We start from the raw sequence: 10,898 nt of genomic DNA on the forward strand, positions 1-10,898 counted from the left end.
AAAAGTGCCACCACTTCCATGTATTGTATCTATAGTTGTCTATGAGAAGCAAAAGGCAAACTTCAGATAATCACTCTCAACAGCTCTGCTAGAGGGAACATAATAAATCAGTTCCCAAGCTATTAATAACATTACAGAAGATAAGAATCCAACTTATTTTAATGTAGCATTTCCGACAAGCCCAGATCCTGCATTTCGATTCAGTCTTTGACAAATACAACTTCCTACAGAGATCTCCCCAACTTCCTCTCCCACAGTCTTGGCCCACAGAATTTTAAATTCTGTCCACTTTCAAAGATAAAAATCCACCAAGGGCAATGCCACTGAGATGGCCTCCTGGATTACCCTGGTTGTAGAGTTTTCCTCCAAATCCAAAGAGCCTATGGAAATGTCAATCTATACATAAGCGTTAGCTGGACAGTTGCTATGGTATACAACCTATATAGTGACATTTTCAGAGATTATGAGTGCCACCTGATAGACACATATGTATAAGCATATTGTATGTAAATAATACATACCGTAAAATATTTGTTTTTATTTTACATGTATGTGTGTGCATGAGTGCCTGAGTATATGTGTGTGAAGTTTAAGTATACAGGTGCCTGAAAGGGTCAGGAAAGGGTATCAGGTTTAAACTGGAGTCTCAGGCAGCTGCACACTGCCCAGTGTGGGCACTGGGAACCAGGACATCTTTAAAAGCAGCCAGTGCCGTTTGTTCACACTGACGATACATACTCTCATCTCCAGAGTTCCTGTGACTCACCTGGAGAGCACTGGGAACCCGAGTTCTTCTCAGGCGGGGTGTAAAATACAATTCCTGGGGAATTCTGCTCCAGAAATAAGCTCATTTTTAAGTTTACCATTCTCACATAGGGTTTTACAAACTCTACTTCAAAACACCAAAACTTGATCATTTTACATAGAATAACTTGACATAGAATTACTGAAGATCATAAAGGCAACGTGTTCAAAGACCTCACATTTTACCCCTAACTCTGTAAGTCCAACATTGGCTTGGACAAGTTACACCTTCATGCGTGAGGTGCACTTCATGGTCTGTGCATCTGCAGTGTTGTTCACTGTCAGTAACTACTAATGTTTCACATAAATTATAAGTACAATATATTCAACAGGACAGAGGAAAATCACGAATCTCTACAAAGACAAAGGAAACTAAAGGGACTATAGTTTCTTCTTTTCATGTACTTCTGGATATAGTGCGTGCTTTTCCGGCATACACCCCCCAAATACTAATAATTATAACCTCTAGAATACATGTTGAAAATTCTTAATATGGTTTGATGAATTATAGGTTTACTTATCCTATTCATTCAACAAAAATTGGTCGAACACGTTTAGTACATAAGGTCTAGCGCTAAACTGGAATTTAATTAGAGACAAGTATTGCTGTGTGGTCATTAAAAGTCATGTGGCTGTACACTGAGCATAAGAAGGTCACAAAAATCATTTATAACATTAACGCGTGTTAGAAAAACATCGATTAATAACTACAAAGTGAAGAAAAGTAAGCACAAAAAACTGTTAAGCACTGTTTTCTTGACTTGTACTTTTTAAGTTCTTTTAACAAATACACTTTGTAAAGTGTGAGAGAGAGAAAACCACGTAAAAATAGCTTTCAGACCTCTTTACTTTGATTTTTCATCTTTAGTCCGGGAAGAGTTATTAAGACACTCCACACACTGCTGAGCTACAGATAAAGATGTGTGAAACTTAAGCCAACATATGACAGAGACATCAGAGAAGCAGATTAGGTAACTGCAGAGCATCAAAGGAGAAGAGAGCTTCAACGAAAGCATGAACAGCCAGCTGTCTTCAGGGAAACAGGAAGGTCTGAGGATGTGGGCTAAGATACTATCTATGTGTCAATTTGCTCACCCTATCCAGCCCTTCGGAGTTGATACCAACTCCCCCAAAGTGGACTAGCTCCCCTATTTCTGTTCTGCATTCCATGTGCAACAAATCAGTATATTTTCATAGAAAAACAAATGATGATTTGATACATCATCTCAGGATAAGTATCATAATCTATTGTTTTGATTCCCATCTATAACTGTATTCATAGAACAGAACAAGAATTTAAGGAAATAAAGACAGTTTTTATAAAACATGCTCTCACTAAAATTCTTTAGAAGAATAAAAATGGTACTGTTAAGTCCCTGCTTTTAAAAAAGCAGACTCTGAGACCTTGCCTACTCTTGACCAATTACAAAAAGACAACTGGATGCCAGGTTCATCAATGACTTCATCGTGAACACACAGTAGCCAGCACAGAACAAGTCCCCAGAGTCCCCAGGCTATGGTGTTATCACATTTATGGCTTTAGATGGACTTGCCAAACATTTTTAATAAATTAGTTGTAATAAATGAAAGTTCAACTGTGAATAAAATTACTAAAAGAAACTCTTATTGATAAGTCAAATTCTAGGGAAATGTATTCAAGGGTAGTTCTGTCTGCTTTAAGTTATAATGACATCTTTGGCTGTCGGTATTCTGGTCAGTACAGGCTCCCTGGTCTTTCACTCAGAATAAATAAACAAGTAAAGTCCTTCTTGGCTGCTTCCAACCTTCTAAGAGTCCACACAAACAGTAATGAAAAGCTGAGCAGTGTACAATTCTTGAAGGTATTCCACATTAGACATAGTACTAATGCTTTGTACTTTTACATTTACTTATTTTTATTTTGTTTCACTTTACACACAATACATACCATCTCTGCTTAAATTGTTTTGTCTTGAAAAGATGAGATATATTTGAAAACTCAAAGGCCTTTTTCCAACTGCAACATCAGTAACTAAGGCTTAGTGGGTATTTTGTTGCACTAAATATAAAGCAGCAATGGCTAAACTCTTTCCGTGAAGTGTGAAGTAATAAATATTTTAGGCTGTGCAGGCATAGGGTCTATCTCAACAATTGAACTTTGCTCTCTTTTCTCAAAAAGAAAAAAAAAAGAAAAGAAAGAAGACTAAAAAGAACACATGTATGATGCACAGATGCACGAATCTGAGTTTCACAGAATGTTCATGTGCATGAAATACTATGTACCACACACACTGTGGTATAGTTTGCTGGCCCTTGGTCTGACAGCTGACTCACTGCTGCAAAGCCCTGTACAACATCTGCCAGGCAGGAGGTCCAAGATGCTTGATGGACAGGCTTCATAGGACAGCAGACCTCTGAGAAAGTCAGTTTTCCTTGCACCAAAACTGAAACAGGCACTAGCGAAGGGCAAGGTGCTTTACCACTCTGTGCTTCAAAGGTCTCAATTCTAAGACGATGATGACGATCAATGTGAATATGAAATAAGTAATGTGTACACCAGAGAACGGTGCCCGGTCTTTCCTAAAGACAACAGAGATATTGGTAAACATTTAAAAATAAGCTCCGTTGTTGTGGGATATTAGTTAAGGATGTGTTATATTTGTTTATGCTGTGAAACACTTGTTTAATGATACAAACATGTGTTGCATTCCTTTATGTTGCATTTGTTTAACTCTGTGAAGCTGTGTTACTTCGCCTGTCTGAAACACTGGATTGGTCTAATAAAGAGCAGAACAGCCAAAAGGTAGGCAAGATAGGGATAGGCAGAGCTGCCAGGCAGAGGGAATAAATAGAAGGAGAAAAGAGAAGAGGGAGGAGCGAGAAAAGGAGAAGGAGAGGAGGATGCCGGGGACCAGCCACATAGCCACACAGGGAATAAGAAGGAAATAAAAGATAGACAAAAATAGAGAAAAGTAGGCCGGGCGGTGGTGGCGCACGCCTTTAATCCCAGCACTCGGGAGGCAGAGCCAGGCGGATCTCTGTGAGTTCGAGGCCAGCCTGGGCTACCAAGTGAGCTCCAGGAAAGGCGCAAAGCTACACAGAGAAACCCTGTCTCGAAAAACCAAAAAAAAAAAAAAAAAAAAAAAAAAAAAATAGAGAAAAGTAAAAGCCAGAGGCAAAAGGTAGATGGGATAATTTAAGTTAAGACAAGTTGACTAGAAATAAGCCAAGCTAAGACTAGGCATTCTTAAGAAAGAATAAGACTCCCTGTGACTATTTGGGAGCTGGGTGGCAGGCCCCCAAAGAATAAAGAGTAATTCTGAGGATGTAGACAACAGAAAGAAATAGTAAATGATGAGCAAACTGTAACATATCATAGCTTTGTAGTAGATATTATTAAACATGACTTACAACACAAAGCATGTCTCAAAGGAGTAACTATAACTTCCTCAGGATGACTAACTAAATGTCAGAGCCAACTCTGGTTTAAGATTGTGACATCTGCCCTTTAAAACACTGCCTCTTACGATCAACGTCTCAGACAACTGCTGTGATGGAAAACTAAGGGATATCATATACGTAAATCGGCTCTGTATGTGGGAGGGGCACCCAGCATGTGAGTAAGACATCTTGTACACTAGAGTTTGTTTCTTTTAATATTTAAGGTTAATGAATATGTTTCAAGTATTTAAGGTTAATGAAAATAAACTTCCCAGGTACATTTGTTTGAGGGAAGGAATCTACAGGAGTTTTTGACTTTGTATTTTTTTCTCTGACTACAGTAGAAAAGACTTTTAGGAACTCCTGTGGCATGGCTTTACATCGGACCCACTTGGTTTGAAAATACAATTATGGATTTCATTACCCATACAATCCACAATCATGGGGTCTTTTGGGATCAAGAACACCATTTTACTGGAAATAACTTTAAAATGCATGTCTCCAAGGAGATCTCACATAGTGGATATTATGAGGACAGTTCAATGTTTATTAAGTGCAGGGTAAGACAGTCACAATGAATTTCTCAAAGCATTTCTTCTAGATTTTACTCTTTAAGAATTTTGTCTCCTACACCTATTATCAACAGTCTCTCTTTACTGATCTGAGTTCCTTTTCACTGGAAACTGAGAAAAGTGAAACCTGAAGTTTCTAGTAGAGGCAGGATTTCATTTGCTAAATTTACATCCTGTCTGCTTCCACGGGTGCTGAGGATTAAATAAATGACGACATCAAAAGGGGCACAGCAACTAACTAACTCTAGATGGTAAAGAGAGGAACCAGTCCAAGGGTAGATGCAATTCATCCTCGGGGGAAAAGAACACTTACTGAAGAACTCACAGATGGTAATAACCAGATCACATTTGTATTGCAGTTATTTTTGGATAAAGATAGGAGGACGGGAGCCGGAAGCCGGAAGCAGGGATACCTGGTATGAGGTAGAGGTTCCTTAATCAGAGCAGAGGCAGTAGGTTGGACCGAAGTGTCAGGAGGCAAAACCCCCAGGACTCAGACAATAATGCCTAAGGTATAGAAGGTGTGCTATGTACCAGGGGCCTCAAGACGTAACTAGGCACGCCAATCCTCTCTCCTGCCACACATCCACTACTCCTGTAAGGTTAGCTATGACCACACCAGGAAAACGAGATCCACTACAAAGGACACTTGAATGTCCAGAGTCCAGAATTAATTCACTATTCTCGGCAACCATGCCCAAGGCAATGGAACTTATATTTGGACCTAGTCATTTTTCAAAGTCCTGGCACAACTATCATAAAGTTGGCCAAAATTTATGTTCATAGTTCACACTGAAAAGTTGAAGGGCTGAGTACCTGGGAATCTCAGTGTGAACTCCAGTTTAGAATCATCAAACGTGGGAAACTCAGCCATTCAGTCAGTCCCTTTAAAAGTGAAGTCAAAGCTGGGTATGGGGACTCACACAATCCAACAGGTAACTTGCTCCTGTCCATGACCATGTAACTTGTTCAGGCTAGGGAAAAGTAAGATCCACTCCAAGGACATGTAAAGTACAAAATGCAGTTCCATAGTCACGGTAACCAAGTACAAGGCAATGGCTCTGCCAGACCAAATCCCAGAGACAAAACAATGTAAAGCTGTGGGTCCCTCCTCAAAGTGGAGTTCAATCTACGCCTGTATAAAGCAGAATAAGCAAACCTTTGCTTTTAGCCTACTGAGAAATGGAGATTGTCAATGCAGTCTAATTTAGCCTACCATGAACAATCTGGTAAGAAAGGTGTAGTCATCTCAGATGTGTGTCTAGTCAGGAATCGTACTTAGCAACACACAAACTGTAAGTTCAGAGCTTCACTACAATGTGCAGCAAGACCTGCAGATACAAGATTTCACCAAGATGTTGTGAGGAGGGAGACACTTCACCTGTTTCTGAGAAGAAATAATGGGAGAAAAAAAAATGTAAATACAGACTTGAAGAATTGTATTTCTTATAGCTTAAGCATCAATACTATAAAGTGCTGTTTTCTCTTTTGAGAATTTCAAATGTTGTGTATCAGCTTGCTAATTTCTTTCTAGCACATGAGGAGAATTAAAGAATCAGGGTTAATAACTAGAAGCAAAGGGAACCCCTTTTCGTCTTCTATATACTCAACTTTTACGACTGGCTTCTGCCTCTAAAATAAAACTACCTTGACCACCAGCAATTGTATGGGCCAGGTAAAATAATACCTTCGAAGCACTAGCTTAATAGACACTCATGACTCTATAATATGTTACAAATGAGGAAGCATGGAGTTCACTCAGCAGGAACCAAGCGAAGACTATTTCAAAACCTGTGCTTTGCACGACCTTTACACCTAACTTCCTCTTTGAGCTAAATATTGTATTCATGGTCATTGAGTAAATGAGAAAATAGCTTCAAGTTGGGGGGGGGAGTGTGTTCCAGGGTTCAATAAGGAGTAAAGTAGAAACCAAAGAAGTGTGCCGGGGTAAATGTGATGGGTATGAGGCCAGAGGGTGGAGGCAGAATGAAGGTCTAGAAGGCAAAAGGAAAAATCAGGTTAAAGCCAACATCACCCTACCCTTTGTCTTCCTGAGTAAACACAACAGAAGGCCTCTCCTGCTAGCAACCAGCTCGGAGGATGAATTAACAGACCTTGTCCAGTGGCTTCCTGACCCATCCTGCTTGTCTGTGTTTGAACTGTACAGCAGCACACACAACAGCTGACTGCATGTTTAAACTGAAGCTCCACCTCTGGCAGCTGACTCTACACGGTCCAGAAGGGAGGCTTCGTTTCTTCCTTTCTAAAATGGTAACAATGCCCTCTTCAGTAGAAATCTGTTGTCTTCTTTTTCTCCTGATCCAGTAATGCCAAAACTACATACTGAGTGATCTTAAACTGTTTCCAATAGTAAAGTACTTCTTATAAGTTTAATATGTAAGAGACATTAGGACAGGAAAAAGTAACACTGTACATCAATAAATATCTTCCTCAGTATACACGACGTGATTAGGGACTAAAGAGTCCATGAAGAAACAGAGAGGGCCATAGGTTGAGGCTCTATCTAGGTGACAGTTCAAAGTCTGACTCGACCACTCACTTCCACGTCCTGTTACTGTGGACAGTAACAGCAGAGAGAGCAAACAGTGGACAGACAAAATCCAACTTGTGCTTGCAATCCCGACTGGGTTGCTTATATTTACCTTATGTAATAATCCCAGTAGCCTATCCAACACGGTCCAGTACGTTCCTCATTTACAAACAGAAATGGAGGTGCAGAAAGAACAGACAATTCAGCCAAGGCCAGCACACACTTAAGACAGCGGGACTGCAGAGCATGAGCCCAGTGTTCTCAGCTGTTGTAGGCAACAGCAATTAGATGTGTGCAGTCACTTCTACCAGCGGAAGAAAGGCAGACACCTGGAAAGTCTAGAAGAGCAGTTAGCACATTGTGTATGGATAAGAAAGATGCAGGCTGTGCTGGAGACAGAGCACACTACCAGAGTGAAACCATGCACATTCCTGGGCCCCTGTCACTTTTCTCAAAGTCTTGGTACAGCAGCACCTGTACCGGATCGATTATAAATTGAAGAAAATTTATGTTCATATTTCACAATGTGAAACAGTAAAAGTGGAAAGGCGGAGGCCAAATTACTGCTGGATCTCAATACTTCAGGCAGTTGCCTTATAGCTGAAGGGCTGAATACCTGGGGATCTCAGGTGTAAACGCTGGCTTAGAATACACAGGAAACTCAGGCATCTATGTAGTCCCTTTACTGTAGAAGTGAAGTCAAAGCTGGACTCGGGATTCAGGCTTCTAACCCAGCACTCCTCAACTAAAGAGGTTGAGGCAGGAGAATCATTGCCAGTCTGAGGCCAGCCTGAGCTACTCAGTGAGTTCTAGGACAGCCTGGGCTAGAGTTACACAGTATCTTAAAACAAAACAAAGTCAGATAGGTTTAATAGTACTTTCTAAAGCCATACAGTTTCCCATAAAGTGGGCACTACCTCACCAGCAGAGTTTGTACCTTAAACCAGGTGCACGCTAGCTACAGAAACCTACAGAATAGGCAGAAAATACGAATACAAGGGCAGGGAAGGAAGAGTCTTTAGACGGTGTAAGAAAAGTGGATGTTAATTCTGCTTAATCACCTGAATGACTTCAAATTAGAATTCTAAAGAAAGACAAGCAGGATTCTTAGCTTTTACACAGTATTACAGCAAACTACCTTTAAGAAATTCATTACAAACCTAGGAAACTCCAAGAACTGGAGTCTACTGCTGCCTCCTCCACTGTTAAAATAAAAGCGGCCCTCAGCCCCATGTAACCAGATACTTGAATCAAAACCTGGATAACAGGGCACAGTAAACTAGGGAGGTCAAGTGATAAAGCCTTATTGCCCAAGAGCTGCCAAAACTGCTTTAGACGCACAACGGCACACTTACCTTTGCCCATCTCCCACGGCCCAAGTGAAAAGGATACATTTTTTTTTTTAATCAAACTCAAAAACAAGCACATGCATCCAGAAAAGTAGTTCTTTATCGAGTCTTCCGAGGGGCCGTGTTCTATGCATTTGTAAGATAAATTTCTCAGGGTATCATGAAAACGTCAATGACTCCTCTGCTAGGTATCTATCTATCTGATGGAACGCCTCCCAGGGTGGTGAGAAGGCCGCTAAAAGACAGACTTGGGGAGAGAGCCGGGCCAGCGGGACCCCACTTACCGAAAACACTGCATTCTGAAGCCCAAAAGGTATGGGAGTCAGCCGGGCCAGGGCCACCACCTTCAGGCCGCTTCCTCCCTCCACGACGCGGATAACGGCGCTCAGCTTGTCGCTGCTCTGGATCCTGGCGGCCACCCAGGCGGTGAGCAGCCGCTTGCAAACCACATGAGCGATGAAGGTGCCGATGAGGACGCCCACCACCATGAGCCCCATGCCTAGCACGAAGCCGTACAGGTAGCCGGCCGCCACGTTGAGCACGATGTAGCCCCAGCCGCAGGGGAAGGAGACCACGATGAAGCCCACGACGAAGAGCAGGACACCGAGCAGCGAGTCGAGGCTCTCCACCCAGAGCAGGAGATGCTGCAGGTAGCGGCGGACCAGGGCCAGGGAAGCGAAGCACAGGGCGGCCAGCACGCACACCAGCACGAGGCTCCGGCACCAACAGGTGCTGCCGAGGCAGCAGCACCGCCAGTTTCTCACCTCGGCCACCCCGACCACCACGCCGCCGCCGCTCCCGGGGCCGCCCGCCAACGCCCCGGCAGGCGCCGGCAAGTCCGAGGCCGCGGGCGGACCGTGGCGCTCCAGATAGGCGCCGAGCAGGGCGCCGGAGGCCGCCGCCGCCGCTGCAGCCGCGCCGGCCCCGCCCCCGCGGGGAAGGCGGTCCTCGGGGCAGTCCCCGCCCACCGTCCGCTCCGGTGCCCAGCGGCCGGGCTGCTCCGCGCCGCCCAGCCGACCGGCGTGCTGCAAGGCCCGGGGCAGGGTGTGGAGCAGGCTCCCGCCGGGACTCCACATGCCTCGGCCTCAGCCGGTCAGTGTCTCCGCTCCCGCCGCCTCCGCCTGCCTGCGGCCTTCCATGGCACCCCGCACGCCGGGCCTCAGCTCCCTGCGTCCGCTGGCGGGGACGGGACGGCCGGGGAACGGCGGCGAGCGGCCGTCGCGCAGCGGTCCCACCGGGAGTCTGTCGCGTCTGGCCGGACCCCGCGCCCGCTGAGCCAGCCCCCTTGGGCCCGAGGGGCGGGGCGCGCGCAGGGGGGCGGAGCCATAGCCGGCCGGTCGGCCACGCCTCCGTGACGCCCTGCCTGGGCCGCGTTGAGGGGCGCGGTATCCAGGTCTCCGGGGCAACGGAGGCCGCCGCTGCCGGGGCCGACGTGAGCCGGAGGGAGGCCACGGGAAGCGGAAGGGGGGCCCCGGGCTGCGCGTTCCCCGCGCCCACGGGCGCGCGCGTGCCTGCGTGTCCGAGTCCCTTGGCCGCGGCCGCTGGCACGCTAGCCGATTGCTTCCCTAGCGGTTTCCAAAGTGACTTCTGCGAGCCCCACAGCGCCGTCGCTGACGTGCAAGGCTGTGGGGACTTTAGGGCAGGAGTTCCTGTTCTGTCCCGAGGGTAGATAGACATGCCTTCCCAGGGAGCAAGGTCTCCCCATGTGTCCTAGGCAACTTGGCCGTTTAGGAGCCCAGGGAACGGGTTGTGAAGTGCCACTCTTCAGAGGATGCGCTTCTCGGTCCCTAGTTCTTTACTGAGTGCCAAGCACCGTGCTGGGGATAGTGGAGAAGACCCTCGGAGGACCTTTGTTAAGGGCTCCTATTGCCAGGCGGCCCCTTTTCTCTGGCTATAGACTGATGGCTGACGCAATGCTAGAACAAGGTAAGGAGTCAAGGATACTACCTAGAGTTCTTAGTGGAGGCAGTAGATAGGGAGCCATTGACCAAAGGAAAATATTATGCAAGAAAAAAAAACAAACATGAGGTTGATACATGAGAGTTGAGATACCCAAAGTACTGCCCAAATGTGGCATTTCAGTAGATGGTTGAAAATGCGAATTTGGCATTGACATGGGTTATCACTCTTAGGAGTGTCGACATTGCTATACAGGCAGCAGTTAAAACCATAGTTAGGGATGAGTGAATGGTGGTGGATGTA

The 10,898-nt window shown here is 45.1% G+C and overlaps 1 protein-coding gene across 5 annotated transcripts in view; it reads right to left on the reverse strand.

Annotated features, from left to right (window-relative positions):
- Tmem64 (transmembrane protein 64) overlaps positions 1-10,604 on the reverse strand; it is a 47,019-nt gene extending 36,415 nt beyond the window's left edge. For 4 of the 5 annotated variants that reach the window (XM_076563866.1, XM_076563865.1, XM_076563868.1 and 1 more), the window contains exon 1: positions 8,981-9,919. In XM_076563866.1, coding sequence (XP_076419981.1) covers positions 8,981-9,772 — 792 coding nt within the window. In that variant the 5' untranslated portion in view covers positions 9,773-9,919. Of the gene's footprint in view, positions 1-8,980 lie in introns of all 5 variants that reach the window. The other variant, XM_076563864.1, reaches the window with a different exon arrangement.
- Positions 10,605-10,898: the final 294 nt, after the last annotated feature.

Source organism: Peromyscus maniculatus, chromosome 2 (assembly GCF_049852395.1).
Source record: "Peromyscus maniculatus bairdii isolate BWxNUB_F1_BW_parent chromosome 2, HU_Pman_BW_mat_3.1, whole genome shotgun sequence".
NCBI classification, from domain to species: Eukaryota; Metazoa; Chordata; class Mammalia; order Rodentia; family Cricetidae; genus Peromyscus; species Peromyscus maniculatus.